Consider the following 20566-nt stretch of genomic DNA (forward strand, 5'->3'; position numbering starts at 1 on the left):
AGAAAGGAAAATGAAAAAATACTAGAATAATACAAGCTCTCTCTACAAATCAAAGAGATTTTGAAGATTGGATGCTCCAAGATAATTTAAGAATCATAAACCTCCTGGAGTACATGACAAATCATACCACAATATCATAATGCAGGTAATTGGGTATTCCTTGTGCACTAGAATTAAAGAACATTTCCTCTTTCTTGAACTGCTTCCCCTAAATACTAATGTAAAAAAATGCCACAAAATACAGGATTTGAGGGCAGGCCATGATGCATACATATGTATGTGCTTGCACATATACACCCACACACACACACACACACATTATACTTTGCCATGGCCTAAGCCTGGGTTACACCCACCATCTGCCATCTTTGTTTTTATTCAGATGCTACTGAAGAAAGCTGAAGAAATTTATTTAAAAAAAATAAAAAGCCCTCCAACAAGAGGATCCACTACAAATTTATGTTGTTTCTGTTAGTCCCTTCACTGCAAGACTAATCAATTATTCCAAACATTTTTATCCTTCCTAATAAGCCTTCCATGTTCACCCCTCCTCTCAAATAATCAGCTGATGGCTTTATTTTCTCATGCATTAGTTTTTTAGGTTTTTTATTTTTTTCTCATGCATTATTGAGAAAAAAAATGAGACCATGAAGTAAGAATTTCCTCTTTTCCCATTCTCTTTGCCTCACATCCCTCAGAAAATTTCCCCCATTACTTCATTCCTTTATGAAGAGAGATAATTCTTCCTGCCACAAACTCCTCCACATAGAGCTGATTCCCTCTTCATTATAAAGTCCCCTGTCATTCCAAGTTTCTCTAATCTTCAATTTCTCCCTATTTACTGATTTCTTTCCTGCCTGGCTTTCAATCATAGTCATATTTTCTCTTTTAAAAAAACAACAAACATTTTTTAATTTCCCTGTTAATTATTAGTCAATAAACAATCAACAATTAGTGTCTCCATTTCCTGGCTTCTCATAGAACTCTAAACTCTCCAAGGCAGTCTTGAAAAATAGGAATTCTGGAGTTCTTAACTGGTCCAAGCATTCTGAAGAATAATTTAGCCCCAAAGGGTAAAATTGTGTGTATTCTTTGACCCAGCAATACTACTGGGCCTGTCTCTCAAAGAGATCAAAGAAATTGGATAAAGACCTATATATATATACAAAAATATTTATAACAGCTCTTTATATGGCAGCAAAGAATTGGAAAATAAGAAGATTCACAGCAATTGGAGAATGACTAAACAAATATATGATTTTGATGGAATGCTATAGTAATGTAAGAAATGATGCAGGGAGTGGAGGCTAGGTGGCGCAGTGGATAAAGCACCAGCTCTGGAGTCAGGAGTGCCTGGGTTCAAATCTGGTCTCAAACACTTAATAATTACCTAGCTGTGTGGCCTTGGGCAAGCCACTTAACCCCATTTGCCTTGCAAAAAAAAAAGAAATGATGCAGGGAGATGATTTTAGGAAAAAACCAAAGATATGGTATCAGTGTATAGCAGATTTATGGTAATGATAATCAACTGTAAAAGACAGATGATATTCTGATCCAAGAAACTCTAAGGAACATATGAGGGAAAATACTATCTATATTCAGAGAACTGATGCATTCTGAGTGTAAAATGAAGCATATTTTTTACCTGATTTTTTTACTTTTTATAGTATGTCTATTGTGGAAATATCTTTTGCAAAACCTCACACATACAATGTGTATCATTATTGCTTGCCTTCTGAAAGGATCAAGGAGGGAAGGAGAAAATTTTGAATTCAAAACTTAAAATTTAATGTTAAAAAAGATAAAAATAAACTTAAAAGGAACTACTTTAATACCATAATCCACAGAAAAAGCCAATATATCTTATTTCAAGAATCACGAAAGAAAATTGCCTAAATATAGTAAAATAACTGGGAAAACTGAAAACAGAATCTATTTGTCAACCTTGTAGTAGAGAAACAGGGAAGGAAAAGAGTAAAGGAAGGAAGGAAAGGAAAAAATGAAAGTAGCAATAGAATTTTTAAAATTTTATTTATTTTAAAATGGGCCTAGAAAGCACTAGAAATGCTTCTCAGATCTACATAGAACCTTTTCAAAAATAACTATATAGTAGAGACTTGATAAATGTAAAAGACAGGAAATATTTAATATGTTATTTTGGCCAGCATGAAATAAAAATTCTATCAAATAAAGGACTTTTGAATGAGTCATTGAAAGTAATTTGAGACTAATTAAAATAATCCTAAAGAATCTGTAAGCCAAAGACCAAATTAAAGAAATGATAGATAATAGATAAGATTTAGTTAATTTAGTTAAAGATAATGACAATTATGTATCAAAATTTGGGGGGAATTTAACTAAAGTACTTGGAAAATTTATGACTAATATACTTTCATGAACAAAGAGAAAAAAAGAATACATCAACAAATTAGGCCTGCAACTGAAGAAAAAAAAAACTAGGAAAAAACCCCAATGCATTAAAAAAACATAAAAGTAGAAATTCTAAATATAACTATAATATCAACAAAATTGGAAAACAAAAAGGTAAGTTGGATAGACAAATAAAGCAGGAGCTATTTAAAAAAATAAAATAGATCAAACATTAGCTAAATAGGTTTTAAAAACAAGAGGAATACTAAATTTCTAATATCAAAAATGAAAGAGATGAGCTTCCAATAAAGAAAAGGGAACTTGTTAGAAAAATGTCAAAACTGACATTGATGTATCTAATTGATGAGTCTAAAAAATATCAAATTAATATCAAATTAACAAATTTACAAAACAAGGAATAGAGACTTTATATAGTCTAATTTGAAGAAATAAGTTCTATAAATAAATTCCCAAAAGGAAAAAAAGAGAACCAGATGAATTTATAGATAAAATCTCTCAAATATTCAGAGGTTAGATATTTTATAAATTTTTGAAAAAACAGATAGTCTTCCAAAAATTCTTCTGTTATCTGGTCTTGCTACTTGAGGAGAAATCAAATAAGAGAAAGTTAATAAGAGAAATTTTCAAATAAAATATTAGGAAGGAGACTACAGCATCATATCACAAAGATTATATATTTCTTTTTTTTTTTTTTGCAAGGCAGTGGGGTTAAGTGGCTTGCCCAAGACCACACAGCTAGGTAATTGTTAAGTGTCTGAGGCCAAATTTGAACTCAGGTTCTCCTGACTCCAAGGCTGGTTCTCTATCCACTGTACCACCTAGCTGCCCCTAAGATTATGTATTTCAATCAAATTTGGTTTATCCCCAAAAACTCAAGGTTGGTTCATTATTAGGAAAGCTATCATAGACTGATTAATAACAAATACAGCAAAAATCATATGCTTTTAATAATAGATGCAGAAAAAACTTTTGATACATGGTCATTTCTGGGTTTTTTTGCTTTAACTAGGAAACATTAATAAATGGCCCTTTCCTTAATATAATAAGTAACATCTATCCAAAATAAATATAATATTATTGGGATGTAAATTTACTATTCTTGGGATGTAATTTACTATTATTTTGAGTTTTAGTTACAGAGATAGTTGACTGAGTTGTCATGAAACCAATAGTAGAAAACAATATGTGCTGCTGTCTGATAACTATTAAAGTTGAATGTCTCTACTTGGGAAAAGTTTTGGGGGATATTCTTGGCATGACCTAAGGTAGTATCCTCTTGACTTTAATTTTCTATTTCTAAAAAGTAAATTTCCCTACACAGTTAATCCTGAACCTTGCATTCTGTGACTACATGATTAGCTGTCACATATAATTTATGTCTGGAGCCAAACAGGGCTAAGGGAGTTTTCTTCTGTTAAGAAATATGACATTGATATAACTATATCTCCCTTTTTCTTTTATAGCAAATTTCAATAATCAATAAATTTTGTAATTATAATACTAAATCTATTAAATAACAAATTGATACTGGAACTTCTCTGAGTTCCTATTATAGACTACAAGAATGAATACTTTACAATGTTAATGAACTTTGGGGCAACTAGGTGGTGCAGTGGATAGAGCACCAGTCCTGGAATCAGGAAGACTTGAGTTCAATCTGGTCTCAGACACTTAATATTTACCTAGTTGTGTGAACTTGGGCAAGTAACTTTGCCTTATAAAAAAACTAAATTCACTAGTAATTAATGCTTTCTTTGTATTCTCACTACCTCTGTGATTAAAAAATACATAAATATATTTTAGGGGGAAGCTAGGTGTTAGAGTGGACAGAGCACCGGCCCTGGAGTCAAGAAAATCTGAGTTCAAATGTGATCTCAGACACTTAATAATTGCCTAGCTGTGTGACCTTAAATGAAATTTAAAAAAAATTTAGTGGACATATTACAATATTAACTTGCATTTGTTGTCAAATTATAATACAGGGATGATATCTTCCTAAGAGTGAAATGATTCATCAAAGTAATAAGACAACAAAGTAATGTAAAAGCCTTTTAATTAAATGGAATAATAATTTGTGAGAAAGTAACAGGATTAGACTGTTTTCTCTAAGAACTCTCTCTCTCTCTCTCTCTCTCTCTCTATATATATATATATATATATATATATATGAAATTGATTTCCTAAATTAACTTAGACTTTGAGTATGTTTTAGTAATAAGTTCTCAAAATCAGATGAACGAATTTACTTTTAAATTGTATTGATACTGGTAAAGAAAGTGAAATTATTTTCCCATTTTACAGTATCTGTCTGATAATTTTAAAAGTTCATGGTGTGGTTGGACCCTTAGAAATTTTTAAAAGATTCTTATATTAAGTACAGGATTTAGGTAAGGATGGCAACATCAAATGGTATATAAATTAAAATTCTCTGAAGTTTCAAATTGTAAAACAAAATATGCTTGTACTAAAGCATATCAAGTCAGAATTATCTAGGATCCTCTAGATTTGGAACCAGAGAAGCAGAGTCTCAGATCTGAACTGAGACTAAAACCTACTGTCCAAGAAAATATATATTTTTTGGGGGACCAGGCAACTACATGAGACATCTGAGACTCAAAATGTACTGGTTAAATGGATGGTGAGACTTGATTACTAGGATACAAGGAAACTTGATATTAGTTAATAGTGATGATAATTATTGTATTCCTTTGATCTTTTGTTTTTAGTATACCTTTGGGACCTGGTTTCAGATCTCAGACTTGGGAACCTGGCTTATGTTTAAGTTTTCTTGTTTACCTTGGTGACATGTAAATCACCCTTCTCAATTCTAGTCCCCTGTGAATCCTCTAAATAGTTTGATCTATAACCTAAGATTAATGAAACCTGACTTAATGTGATTAAGATGATGGATTTATGAAAAATTTCATAGATTTGGATTATAGTGTATTGAGGGAATTTAGATAACTGGTTAATATGTGGGAATTGAGTGAACCAAATTGACTCTATCTTGTAATTCAATCCTGGAACTAACTTAATACCTATCCAATTATGGGTTTAATCAAATTCAGTCTTGTCAGAAAACCTTATTCAATTGTAGGAATTTGGAGAAAACGTTATTAAATTGTTTGATCTTAACCCTGGGAAACTGAACCATCTCTATGTAATTGTTTAGAGACTTTTTTTTACTTTTTTTTTTTTTTTTTTGCTAGGCAACGGGGTTAAGTGGCTTGCCTAAGGCGGCACAGCCAGGTAATTACTAAGTGTCTGAGACTGGATTTGAACCCAGGTACTGCTGACTCCAGGGCCGGTGCTTTATCCACTATGCCACCTAGCCACCCCTTGTTTAGAGACTCTTAACCAAGGCCCAGTGTTATCCTGACCAGAAATATTCTTTATTGACCGAAAGGGGAGGAGTTATTTTAGACCTCTACCCTTCAAACGAAAGGAAGAAATGTCAGGATCCCCATGGCAAGACCGTCCTTAATATCTATTCCTTTCTTTTTACTATTAGAGGACTCCTGGTTTTCCAGAGTTTAAGACCCAACAGCAAGCTGTGTCCTGAGTCTGGCATTACAATAATTCTTCATGATGAATTCTGATATAACTAAATCAAAGAACTTGTGGTCCCTGAACTCAAGGAAGCACCAACAGGACCAGGCATGGTTATGAGTGAACTTTTTGCCACAAGAAAACCTTGCCTCACTGTTGCACACACACACACACAAACACATCAAGGTTTAGCCTCACTGCCTTGGTTCTCCACCTAAAGAAGATTCTGGTACAGGTGTCTAGTTTCTCTTTTCCAATGGAATACAGAAAATCTTTTGCTTATGACCACTGTTAGTACTTTGGTTTTATTTTGTTTTAGCTTATTTTTCTGAGTCAACTGAACTCTGGTAGTTTTAGAATTAACAGCAGTTGTAAAACCTCTTTGACTTTATGGTCATTTGTTTTCCAAGTTGACACTTTTCAATCCTATTCTCTATTATATCTGTGAAGGGGAAGAAAAGAAACAGTGCTTTCTTAAGAGACAGAGTATATGGGGTGGCTGGATGGTGCAGTGGACAGAGAGTACCAGTCCTGGAGTCAGGAGGACCTGAGTTCAAATCCAGCCTTAGACACTTAATAATTACCTAGATGCATGACCTTGGGAAAGTCACTTAACCCAAATGCCTTAAAAATTGTATAGAAAGTATTTAAAAGTATTTAAATAATCTTTCCTTCCTCAGATCTCAAATAACATTCCTCTTGTTATAAACATGCACTTTTTCTTAGTGGGAGTGATATCTGAATTCACATGTGAGCAAGAGAGCTGACTTTAGACTCAAGAAAACCAGGGTTCTACTTTATGATGTTCATGATCAAAGCTATTATTTAGAAAGCAAAGCCACAGCAATCTTTTCCTGTTGATTTTCTTTTAAAAAAGCATAGTAATTATAATTGCTGTATGATTGCACTATTTGCTAGCTGCTACTCCTTCCCAGAAATGTATAGCTACCTATAAATATATAGCTACTTTACCTTGGCAAATTTGCTAGTTAAAAGATGGAGTACTTAAGATAACCTAAAAGATGTTGCTAAAAACAAAGAAAATAGGATTTCCTTAAGGCCCACTTATCTATATGAAAACACAAAAGTATTAATTTTTAATGAAAAACATAAAATAATCAGATCAGGAATAATACACTGTTGGTGTATTTATTTTTTTAAAAATCTATATTTTCAACTTGCTAAAATATTAGTAAATGAAAATTTTTAGTACTATAAGAAGATTTATAGTATAAACATCTGTACAGTATATTTTTAGAAAAAATAAAATCAGAATTGTCTATTACTGGTTCAGGTAAAAAAAGTTTACTAAGCAGAAGTGAAAGGCAATCTTCAAGAATCAATAGTGCTACAGTAATTTAAGAAAATTCATTGGAAAATGTTATGAATTGATATAAATCAAATATCGTTGACTTTTCTAATGGGACAATCTTAAAACTCTTACCTCGAACAACAAGGTCAGCTGAAGCAGAAGAATTATCCACAATTGTCTGAGCAGTGCATGTATAGCGTCCAGCATGTTTCAGCTGGGCATTTTTAATAAGCAAGTCACCATTGGAATCTATCTATTTGAAAAAATAACAATATAATAACACAAGCATTCATATCAATATTTTCATCAGTTCTGTAGAACTTATAAATATATATGTATATATATAGACAAGCATATATTTGTGTATATACAGACATATGCATAAGCTATTAGTAAGTCACCTGATATCTTTAGATTTCCTTTCATATAATTTTCAGGGGATTAGATTAAATGTTTTCTAAATTTATATCTAATTCTAAGTTTTCTGCATTTTGTACTTTTAAAAAGGGGAGCATATCTGAGAGAAAAAATTTTATTGATAGCTTTTTGATTTTGTTAGCAAAAGTGATGGTGATCTGATCTTGATATATTTATCAATGCCTTCCACTTGGATCAACATACATATGTAGAAACAGATAAGCCAGGGTTGGGTTGAATTTGATCTATCATTCTATATGATTTGCTTGAATGTACTACAAGTGTACCAATTGTGAAAAAATGCTTAAAATTACTAAAGTAGTAAATTTGGCCAGACTAGATTTTAAATATTTTGTAGTCATAGCCTCAATGTGATCAGTACGGAAGCCAGCTCACACTGATTCTTGTAATTATTAAATTTTTAGTGGGGACCTTTACAGCTCAGAAATAAGCAAATGCTACAGCATCAGTGCTTGTCTTATTTTTTGTTGATTGTTTAGAATTAAGAAAGTGATATATATATACACATATATAAATAAAATGCAGATTAAACTAAAAAGTATCTTATAAACATGCCACATACATTTTCCAAAAATTGTTTGTTAAAAATTTATTAGCACACCACTGAACTAGGCCCAATTGTGACTTAGAAGTGGAGAGATAAAGACAGATATTTCATCTAAGGGATAGACCCAGTTTAACAATAATTCAATTCAAATCAATTCATCAGACATTTATTAAGAAGATACATTGTGTTAAGAATTGGGATTATAATGAAAAGAAAGACAGTCCCTTCCTTCGAGGAACCTTACAATGCAATAGGAAAGACAATATGCAAACAAATAAATAAAAAGCTACCTATATACAGGATAAATAGGAAAGAATTAAAAGAAGGAAAGCATTAGAATTAATAGGGAAGGTTTCCTGTAGAGTTTAAATTTTAATTAGGACCTAAAGCATGTCAGGGAAGTCACCAATCATAGTGGATGAAGGAAAGCATTCTAGGCTTGCTGGAAAGCCAAAGAAAATGCCCAGACCCAAGAGATGGAATATCCTTTTCATTAAATAGTCAGAAGCTCAGTGTCACTAGATGGAGGAGTAAGATGTAAGAAGACAGAAAGGTTAGATTATTTGGTTATTTGGGGAGGCTAAATTACTAAGGAATTTGACCATACAAAACAGTCTAATTTGCAGCAACTACAACCTGGAAGCACAAGAATGCCCATTGGTTGAGTTAGGGGGTGGAGAGAGGAAATTATTTTTTAGGAAATTTTTTTTTATTTTTTAGGAAATGTAATTTTTAGGAAAATCACTTTAGTGACTAACTAGGGAGACCCACTAGCAGGATATCACTGTAATAGTGAGGGAGGGTGATGACAGCCTGCACCAGAGATAATGTTAGAGAGAAAAGGGCATATCTGAGAGATGTGTAAAATCAGCAGGGTTTGGCAACAGCTTGAATAGGAGGAGTGAGAGTGAGAAATCCAGGATAATTCTTAGGTTGTGAGTCTAAAGGATTGAGAATAAGATGTTGTTATGTATTGTAATAGGGAAGGCAGGAGAGAAAAAGAGATTAGGGGAAAAGATAAGAAAACATAATGAGTTTAGGATGTATTTTGGACACCAAATTGAAAACATCTGAGGGCAAGATCCACTGAGAGAATGGCAGGAGTTTTGAGCAAGGATGAAAAGGTTTGAAAGAGCTGCTGTGGACAATGGGTTAGTGAATTAATACAGGAGGTATAACAGCCTAGCAGTGAAAGTCCAGTTGAGTTAACATGAATTTATAATGAACCCAATTAAAAAAGTTGAGTGCATCATTTCCCAGTTGACAAATGGTTAAAGCTGGGCAGCTAAATGGTGCATTGACCTTGGAATCAGGAGGACTTAAGTTCAAAAATGGCCTCAGATACTTAATAATTTCCTTGCTGTGTGACCTTGGGCAAGTCACTTAACCCCATTGCCTTGTAAAACAACAACAACAACAAAAGATAAATGGTCAAAGGATATGGAGAGTTTTCAAATGAAGAAATTAAAGATATATACTCCAAATCATTACTGATTAGAGAAATGCAAATTAAACAACTATGAGGTTCCACCTCAAACCTATCAGATTGGTTAAGATGACAAAAAGGGAAAATGATCAATGTTGGAGAGGTTGTGTGAAGATGGGGACAGTAATGCACTGTTGGTGGAGATGTGAACTGAAGAGCAAATGGAACTCTAATACTAGGCCTGTATCCAGAAGAATTCATAAAAAAATGGGAAAAGGCCTACATGTTCCAAATTATTCATCGTAACTCTTTTTGTAGTGGCAAAGAATTGGAAACTGAGAGGATGCCCATCAATTGGGGAATGGCTAAACAAATATATGAATATTATGGAGTACTATTGTTCTATAAGAAACCATGAATGATCAGACTTAAGAGAACTATATGGAACGAACTACAGGAACTGATGCTGAGCAAAGGGAGCAAACCAAGAAAACACTGTATATATTAACAACAACATTGTGAGTTGTTCAACCTTGATGGATGCAGTTGCCCTCAGCACTTCAGAGAGCGGGGACAATCCTAGGAGACCTGCTATGGACAATGCTATCCCCATCCCGAGGAAGAAAAACAAAACAAAACAAAAATCTGTAGGATCTGAATGAACACTGCATTCACTTTTTAAAAATTTCTCCTGTGTTTTTATTTCCTATCTCAAGGTTTTCTTTCTTTTCCCTTGTTAATTCCTCATACAGAAAATGATTAATCTTTAAACATGTTAAACACAAATGTATATATACAATATTCACCAGACTGTTCACTGCTGAGGAAATGGGGATGAGAAGATAGGGTGGAAGGAAATTATGTAACTTAAAAATATGCAAATGCATGAATGTTGAAAAATTTCGCAACATGTTATTGGGAAAATAAAATAAAATATCAATTAAAAAAGTAATGGAAAAAAAGATTGTGTGGCTTTCTTCACCTTCATTCAATATCATATACATACTAAAGGCATGAAAGATTGATGTAATAAGGTTTGTCATTCTTGCCTATGGAGACAACAGTGAAAACAGAATTTCAGAATATGCCCTAGCCTAGTCAAGAATTTCAGTAAGGAAAAAGAGAGCCTAGTAATAACAGTACAATAAAGACTAATGATTTCAGCAGGAATCTTTGGCACTGAAGTTACAAACTTGAGTGACTAGAAATGATAGTCCCCTTTAAAAAAAAATAGGAAATTTGCTCATATGGGAAGTGACTGTAAGAGCCTGGATTTCAGTGTAAGTTTTCTGATTTTTTAGTATGGTATTCAAAATGCCTTTAAGTGAACAGGTAACTCCTGTTTAACTTCTATGAATTATAAGGTTTGTGTGAAATATGGAAAGCAACCAACTTTTTTTCATTTAGGAATTGAATTATTTCCTCATTGCTCTTCCTATACCTGAAATGAAAGCAAAATATTAAAATTCTTCATGTCCTTAGAGTGAAAACTATTTTAATATGTAATGATAAAGTCATATTTACCATAAAATTCCTCATGTAATGACTATTTTCTCTGCTAAAATCAATAACATATCCATTCAAAGACCAAATAAATGTGAGGTCCAGCGCAGGATCATGGGATGCAGAACACTGCATAGTAGCATTCTCACCCACAGTGACATCAGCATTAGCTGGGGGTAAAGTAATCCTTGTGGCATCTGAAGTCATTAAAAAAAGAAAATTTCATAAAAAATAAAATACTAAGTTATCTGATGCATAACAGAGATACTCTCATACATGAAAATGTATAAGCTCTTTTCAATGAATTTTATTTCTTTCTTTTATAAATATTTTGTTTTCCAATTATATAGGACAGTAGTTTCTACCTATAATTTTTCTGTAAAGTTTTGAATTATACAATTTTCCCCACTTTCCCAACCCCCCCATCCCCACAGAAGGCAGTCTGATAATCTTTACATTGTTTCCATGCTTTAGACTGATCAAAATTGAATGTGTTGAGAGAAAAATCATATCCTTGTATTTGTTGTTTTTTAGGTTTTTGCAAGGCAAATGGGGTTAAGTGGCTTGTCCAAGGCCACAGAGCTAGGTAATTATTAAGTGTCTGAGGCCAGATTTGAACTCAGGTACTCCTGACTCCAGGGCCGGTGTTCTATCCACTGTGCCACCTAGCAGCCCCATATATCCTTGTATTTCTCTGATTTTCTGGTGAGGAATCAGTTTTTGACAACTGAAATTCTCAACTGTATGAATGCTGAAAAAGAATGGGACACGGTTATTGTTACTAAAGTAATCTGACTCTGAGTTCAGTCCTAATTTTATTAAAAATTATGTCTCACCTGTGATTACCAGGGTTCCAGTATTATTAGCTTTTCCTCTGTTATTTTCAGCAAAACATGTGTAAGTGCCTTCATCAGCCCTTGTGATGTTCCTGATTTCAAGGCTACCATCATCCCAAATGAGAATTCTATTTTAACAGGAAAAAAGAATACATAAAATATTTTTAATGCCATTAATGTATTAATATTTATTTCCATACTTTAAAGAACTGAAGTTTTACTTGCTTAAGCAAATAATGATTGAAAAATGCCTTAGTAGATAGCTTAATGAGTTGCTCTGGCCAAATGAACTCATTAACTAATTACCAACTTTCTCAGTAGGATCTCTTATGAATTTAGTTAGGATGGACCTTGTAAAACATCTATTTTGTTGCTGGATTAATGCAGGAAACATTCCAGCTCCTTTAGACTTGTCAGAACTCTATAGATGTTATAGGAACAAAATTTTTTAAAATCCAGGGGCATTTCCACATGAACATTAAACTTTTGAGGAGGTTTATAACCTATAATGGACTATCTTTTGACAAAATTATATTTTACATAGAATGTTTTTTCTATTTTTAAAAATAGAAAAACAATCAATTTTGGTTTCTCTTCAGATACACATAGAAATCCAGTCTTCATCATATAAAGATACTAATTAGAAACATTCCAGTCTCCTTTTCACCCCTTCTTTCCTATCCAATTAGAAGAATAGGTCTATTTTACAAAGATAATAAAGGGGGGGGAGCTCATTAGATCAGATAATTTAAAAATAAAAACAACTTTAGAGATTGTAAATCCAACTCTTTCTTTTTACAAATGAGGATACAAGTCAAGATAAATTAAATGATTCACCCAAGGTAATATGAGTAATAGTAGCAAAGCCATGATCTGAAAGCAAGACGTGCAAAGTACTTTTTCACTCCATGGAAAAGGAATGTTTTAACAAAATAAATGTTTTGTTGATGTTCAGTCATTTTTTTCAGTTGTGTTTGATTTCATTTAGGTTTCTCTTGGCAAAGATACTGAAGTAGTTTACCTTTTCTTTCTCTAGTTCATTTTACAAATGAAGAAACTGGAAGATGGCAGCAGGAGAACAGCCTTTCTTAGGTGCTCTCTCCAAAATATTTCAAAAACCTTAAAATAATGACTCTAATGAAATTTTCAGGAGACAGAACCCACAGAAAGTTCCAGTGAGGTAATTCTCCAGCCCAAGGTAACCTGGAAAATAGCAGGAAGGCTCTGTTCCATGGGGTTGGAGGGATGGTAGCACACCAAAGCAAAGGAACTTTAGCCTTCCTGGAATAGCCCCAGGGTGCCTGGCAGCAGAAGCATTTTCTTGACCTATACCTCAGGGAGTGCCAAACACAACTTGGAAGATCAGCAGGGAGACCTCTACCAGAGCAAGCATGAAGCCCAGGCCAGTGAGGCCCTCCTTGGTGTGTCTGAGGCCCTCAGCAAAGCCCAGATCCCAGGAAATGGAAGCAGACTGTGGAGCTGACCAGTAGGAATTGCCTGGCAGCTGCTCCCTGAGTGCTCAGGTCACGGAAGGTAAGGGAATGGAGGGAGACTGCTGAGGTTTGTCCCTTGTCCCTGGGACAGGACTCTGGGGCTTTGACAACATTCAGACCCTGGCAGTCTAGGGCCCCAGAAGGGTGAACTTGTGGCCATTCAATAGACCAGGAGAGCAGTCAGAGACTCACACACTGAGGTCCTTGGGGGAGGGATGTCCCAATAATACTAAAAAGCTCAGGAAGCACCCCAAAACCAGGCACAGACTGGGGAAATGAGTAAACAGGAAAAAAAAAGAACCTGACCCTAGACAATTATTTTGGTCCCATGGAGGATCAAAATATACTCTCTGAAGATGAGAAAGTCCAAGCTTCTGTATCTAAAGACTCCAAGAAATATAGAAGTTGGGTTATGATAGAGCTCAAAAAAAGATTTTGAAAATCAAGTAAGAGAGGTAGAAGAAAAAATTGGGAAAAGAAATGAGACAGATGCAGGAAAACCATGAAAACAAAGTCAGCAGCTTTGTGAAGGAGATCCAAAAAATGCTGAAGAAAATAACATATTAAAAACCAGTTTAGGTCAAATGGATAAAAGAGTTCAAAAAGTTTTTGAGGAGAAGAATGCTTTAAAAAACAGAATTGGCCAGATTGAAAAGGAGATAAGAAAGCTCTCTGAGGAAAACAAGTCCTTCAGAATGGAGCCGAAGGAAGTTGATGACTTTATGAGAAATAAAGACACAATAATTCAACACCAAAAGAATGAAAAACTAGAAGAAAATGTGAAATATCTCATTCAGAAAAGATCCAGAAAAGATAATTTAAAAATTATTGGGCTACCTGAAAGTCATGATCAGGAAAAGAGCCTTGACCTCATTTTCTTTTTTTTAGTTTTTGCAAGGTAATGGGGTTAAGTGGCTTGCCCAAGGCCACACAGCTAGGTAATTATTAAGTGTCTGAGGCCGGATTTGAACTCAGGTAATCCTGACTCCAGGGCTGGTTCTCTATCCACTGTACCATCTAGCCTGCCCCTTGACCTCATTTTTAAAGAATTTCCACAGGAAAATTGCCCTGATATCCTAGAAGCAGAGTGTAAAATAGAAATTGAGAGAATCCAACTCTGGAATTTTCCTCTGGAAAGAGATCCCAAAAAATCCAACCCCAGGAATATTATAGCCAAGTTCCAGAACTCCCAAGTCAAAGAAATATTACAAGCAACCAGAAGGAAACAATTCACATATCGTGGAGCTACAGTCAGAATTACCCAGGACTTAGAAGCATCTACATTAAGAGCTTGCAGGGCTTGGAATATAATATTCCTGAAGGCAAGAGTTTGGAATGCAACAATCCTGCAAAACTGAAATCCTCTTCTGAGGAAAAGATTGACTTTCAGTGAAACAGGAATTTCACATGTTCCTGTTGAAATAACCAGAGCTAAACAGAAAGCCTGATCTTCAAATAGAGGACTCAGGTGAAGCAGAGAGAGGGTGAGTAAGAAGGGTAAATTATGAGGGATGAACTGCGTGTATTCCTGCATGGAAACATGATACTGATAATACTCATATGAACCTTCTCATTTAAGAGAGCAGGTAGAAGGGGCTTTTATAGATGAAGCACAGGAGAGAGTTGAATTTGAAGATATCATATATTGTAAAAATGGAGTCAATGGTCAATGGTGAAAGGGATACTTACTGGGAATAAGAGAAAGGAGAGGTAGACTAGGCTAAGACATTTCATGTAAAAGATATTTCATGTAGCTTTTGCAATGCTATGGAAGGGGGGAAGATGAGGGGGGAGTGAGGGAGCCTCCTGACTCCAAACCAGTGCTCTCCCTCCATTGACCATTGATTTTATAGTTTCTATTATCAATATTATAATATTTTATTTGTCGACCTATCTGAGTTGAATGGACTTTAAATACCTTTAAAGGTGAACATTATCTTCCTAGATAAAAATCTTTTTTCTGAACCCATATGCCATTTAGCCCAATCCTCTCTTTTGAATGACCATTACAGTCATAGGGAGGTAGGAGATGATGATGATGATGTTTATCCTTTATTCTTGAAGAAAGACCATGGCATCAGGGAGGTGATAGCATAGCAAGCAAGTGAATTGGATTTGAGTTAGGGGAGGCTGTACTGTCACCAGCCTCATTTTCTTCTCCATAATTATCTGGATCCAGTGACCAGATATGAATCAGAATGACTGGGAATGACCCTGAATGCCAGGCAAGCAGTGTTACGTGGTGCCCAAGATCACATGGCCAGGAAGTGTCAAATGCCTGAGGTCAAATTCAAACTCCGTCCTCCTGACTCCAAGACCAGTGCTCTCCCTCCACTGACCATCTAGCTACCTTTAGGAAGGTAGGATTGCAAATTTCTATGCCCTCTAGCTCCAATGATCATTTTTTCTACTATACCAAAATGCCTCACAGATTGTGTTTTAATGATACTAATTCTAGCTGTGGTTATTGATTATATTAAGATTTAATAGATAAAATAGATATACCTAGGTAATAGGAGTGGTTATTGTTTTTACTAATTTTGGAATGAGTGACATAAAGGAATCAGATAGCTTACGGGTTATTTTCAACTTTCACTTCTAAAATATTAAATTTGTTTGCCAGCAACATATTTTTTATTCTTAAATATCTATTTTTCTTCTCATATAATATATATTACTATTAAAATAAAAACAAAAATTTTTTAAGTCAGAGAGATGAGTACATTTTTAAATATAAATTACATTTGAGTAGAATCAATCATCATGATCTACTTTAACATATAAAGATAAAAATTTAAGATATATTTCTATGTCCATTGGTTATATCAATCTTCCTATAGAGACTTTATATACAATTTTAAGCAATATGTGGTAGAGCTTTTGATTGAAGCAACAAAATTATCTTCTAGTTCTGACTCTAGCTAAGTGACCTCGGGAAAATCACTTCACCTCTCTGGACTCATTCTTTTTTTTAAATTTTTAAATTTATTTTTTTATTTTATTTTAGGTTTTTGCAAGGCAAATGGGGTTAAATGGCTTGCCCAAGGCCACAGAGCTAGGTAATTATTAAATGGCTGAGGCCGGATTTGAACTCAGGTACTCCAGACTCCAGGGCTGGTGCTGTATCCACTGCACCACCTAGCTGCCCCTTGGACTCATTCTTAAAAGGAAACTAGGGCATTTTGTCCTCTGTCCTTTCACTGTTCCCTAGCATATATATCCTCTTGAAGGAGTTAATTCACTTAACTTTGGGACTCTTTCCTAATGTTAAAGTGTCCTGATTGGTGGGTGAGTGAGTGAAAACTCACTTAATTTACCTAGTTAGCCCTAGACTGTTTCATATCCCATCCAGTCTCCACCAAAAACAAGGCCTACCTGAACTTCTTGCCCTGCTTCTGCATGCATACAATTACCCCCTCTATAAACACACTTTCTTTTTCATACTCTTGAAAACAGTTATTGAATTCATACCACAAAAGTTACTGAAAGAATATGACAATTCACTGCCCTACAACTCCACTCATAATTTCAGAGGACAGAGGGACAGGAACTTCTGATTCATGGACTGTGGTGGTTTGGAGTTGCCAAGGTAACCACAAGTGGGACTCAAAATTCAATAAATCTAGGAGGTTTTTAGGGATGAATTAAATGTTTGACCAAATGTTAGTTCTCAAATGTAGTCTATCATTATGTTGTAAATATCCAAATGGCCCTTGACAGAAAAAATTTTCCCCTCCCCAGAACTAGACCAAAACTCTCTTCATTACCCTAATGTATTCTCATGTTAGAATGTAAGCTACTGGAAAGCAGAGACTGTTTTCCTTTTGTATTTATTTCTAAAATCTTACATTGTGCCTGGAACATAATATGTGCTTAAATATTCATTCATTAAATGAAGAGTTGTGACTATGATCTCTATAATCTCTTCCAAAGCTCGACATCTTGGAGTCAAGAAGGATTAAGGAAGATGTTAATATAAATCCTTCCTCTGTCACTGTACTGGCTGAGGAGTCAAGAGGACCAAAATCTGACCTCAAAACACTTACTAGCTATGTGACCTTAGGCTAGTCATTTAATCCTTTCCCCCCCTTGGTTTCCTCATCTATAAAATGATATGGAAAAGGAAATGACAAATCACTCTAGTATCTTGGCCCCTCCCCCAAAAAACCATCAAAAAAAATCCAAGAGTCTGACACAATTGAAACAAAATTGCTTCAATAATTATATATGTATAAACTAAAATGTTAATCTATTCTAAATTTATCATATGACTATTCTGAATATAAAATTGAATTTTAAAAAATGGAAAAATCTTGACAATTTGAAAAAAGCTTCCTAAGGTTTTTGATATTATTTTATTCTTCCTCATTACCATCATCATCATCTTTTTCTTCTTCATCATCATCATCATCTTAACATATCCTTTGGACCAACTAATAATTTTTCTAAACTTATGAATCATGGAGTTTTACAGTGAACCTAATACTATAAACCAAAGTAGACCAAAGTAGAGTATCATGATCCTTCCATTTACTCTTAACATCTCAGTCTCTTCTTCCTTAGTGATAGAGCATCAAAGAAGCTTTAGTTTTCCTCATGTGAAAACAGGCTCTCTTTCATATAAAATGCTTTATACAATATTGAACTTGAAGGAATTTAAGTTTTCTGAACTGACCGAGTACTATTGACAAGCCATTCCGTTCCTTTACTCCATGAAAATTTTGGTTTAGGTGCAGCCTTAGGCTTACATTCAATTAAAACACGTCCTCCTTTAGCTGCCAAAGTCTTCTTCTTCATAGGATTCATTTCAAAGGTGGGAGCCATGGCTAAAGGAAAATCAACAATTATTAATTAAGTTATTTTTTATTTTTTTCTGCTAAAATTTCCTTCCTTAATTTTTCCTATTAATGGTAAAAATATATTAAAAAGTACAGCACTTTGTAAATGTGAACTGTAATTATTTTTAATAATTAATGTTAATAAACTTTGACTGATAGAAATGCCCACTTGATTGATTGCTTACAATTATATGTCTAGAATGATTACAAAAGAAATTGTTACACATTTTAATCATAATTAAATGCTTTAGGACCATCTACCTTTGGAAAAATTCAGTTCAAATAGCTATCAGATATCTATAAGCAAAATAGCTATGAATGATATAGATTCATATAATTCATTTAGGATTCTATGGTCTATGATCCACAAGGATCTTTGAAAGCATCATTGCCCCACATTTGAGACTCTAAAGTTCTCCAGTTTTGTTTAGTAGCAAACTCTTTATTAGAAGAAAATGTTATTAAGCTCCTTAAAAGTAAAATGGTTTCATATAACAGAAGAATAATTTTAAAATATTTTATTTTCAGAACAATTTATTCAAAATCTAGCAATATAACCAAAAACAATGAGAATAATATGTTATACTTGTTTAACACTATGAAAACACCTAGATGAGCTAACTGATGTAATAAAATGATTCATAATAATTTTATTGTCCCTTTTAGCCAATATTTGGTGTTTAAAAGAAAGATTATGAATCAAAACTAATAATTTTATTTCTAAAAATAGTTTGTTTTTAATGTACTTTGAAAAAATTGAGTTCTTGATTCTCTTCCTCCTTCTGCTTGTCCTTTATACAAGCAATATAACAATTATACATGAGAAATTATGCAAAATATATTTCCAAATTAACTATGTGTCAAAAGAAGAGCAAGAAAAAGAAAATGATAGATTATACCTTAGTCTATATTCAAATTCCTTAAGTTTTCTCTCTGGAAGTGAATAGTAGCACTTTTCAACCTTAAGTCCTTTGGAATTGTCTTAGTTCACCATTTTGATTAGGAAAGTAGTCATTCACGGTTGGTCATTATGCAATATTTCTGTCACTATGTACAATGTTCTCCTATTTCTGCCCACTTGATTTTGCGTCAGTTCATGTATATCTTTCAAGGTTTTTCTGAAATCATCATGCTCATCATAGCAGAGAAGAATTTCATCATCATCATCATATATCACAGTTTGTTCAGCATTCCTGTCAATTTCCAAACCTTAAAAAGCTGCTATAAATATATTTTTCGAAAGTTCCTACTTTTCCTTTTTTCTTTTCTTTGCTTTATATCTCTTTGTGATACAGACCTATTAGTAGTATTGCTAAGTCAAATGTATGGTTTTGTAAACCTTTGAACATAGTTACAAATTACTCTACAGAATGTTTGAATCAGTAGACAACTCAATTAGCATCTCAGTTTTTCCACATCCTCTTTAACATCTATCATTTTCCTTTTTTCTGTCATATTAGACAATGTGAGAGATGTGAGCTGGTACACAACCATTGGTGTTACACTCTCTTTAGTAAAGTTTGAATGCTTGGCAGTTCAAGCTAGAGAAAAGATCTCAGTGCCCAGTATCTTTTCTTGCTAGGTGATCTCCAGAATCATCCTAAAATAATTCATGTAAAAATGATTCAATTTCCTGGCATAACACCGGCATAACACTTTTTTTTATGATTTCTTCTGGATATAGGCCTAGAATTGGAGTTGTTGGGTCAAAGGGAAAGAACAATTTTATTGCCCTTTGACCATAGCTCCATATTGTTCTCTAGAATGTTGGATCTGTTCACAACTCCACCAGCAATGCATCAATGTCCCAATACTGCCACAATCTCTCCAACATTGATCGTTTTCCCTTTTTCTCATCTTAGCCTGATAGGTATGAGGAGATGCCTCAACGTTGTTTTAATTTAAGTTGTTTTACCACAAACTTAGTCATATAAACTTACATTCTAGGTATCATCCTCAACTTCTTTTGCTCTTTTACAAGTCCTTTTTATTTTACCTTTGTAACATCTCTTATGCACATGCTCATCTTTCCTCTTAATGCACCTTGATTCAAACCATCACCTCTCATACCTGAAAACTTCAAAAGCCTTCTTGTTGGTCTCTCTGCCTCTTCCTGCCAGTCTATCCTCCAATCAGCTGCCAAAGTGATCTTCTAAAGTATAGGTTGGAGCATGTTATCCCCATATTACCTCATTTAAGAAATTCCAATGCCTCTACATTATTTCCAGGATCA

The 20566-nt window shown here is 34.0% G+C and overlaps 1 protein-coding gene across 7 annotated transcripts in view; it reads right to left on the minus strand.

Moving 5' to 3' along the window:
* CNTN1 (contactin 1) overlaps positions 1-20566 on the minus strand; it is a 363209-nt gene that overhangs the window by 77975 nt on the left and 264668 nt on the right. For all 7 annotated transcript variants that reach the window (XM_074194739.1, XM_074194744.1, XM_074194742.1 and 4 more), the window contains exons 11-14: positions 18171-18321; positions 12003-12130; positions 11188-11363; positions 7385-7505 (exon numbers count right to left, since the gene is read on the minus strand). In XM_074194739.1, coding sequence (XP_074050840.1) covers positions 7385-7505; positions 11188-11363; positions 12003-12130; positions 18171-18321 — 576 coding nt within the window. The remainder of the gene's footprint in view (positions 1-7384; positions 7506-11187; positions 11364-12002; positions 12131-18170; positions 18322-20566) is intronic.

The sequence above is a fragment of the Macrotis lagotis genome, chromosome 7, assembly GCF_037893015.1.
Source record: "Macrotis lagotis isolate mMagLag1 chromosome 7, bilby.v1.9.chrom.fasta, whole genome shotgun sequence".
NCBI classification, from domain to species: domain Eukaryota; kingdom Metazoa; phylum Chordata; class Mammalia; order Peramelemorphia; family Peramelidae; genus Macrotis; species Macrotis lagotis.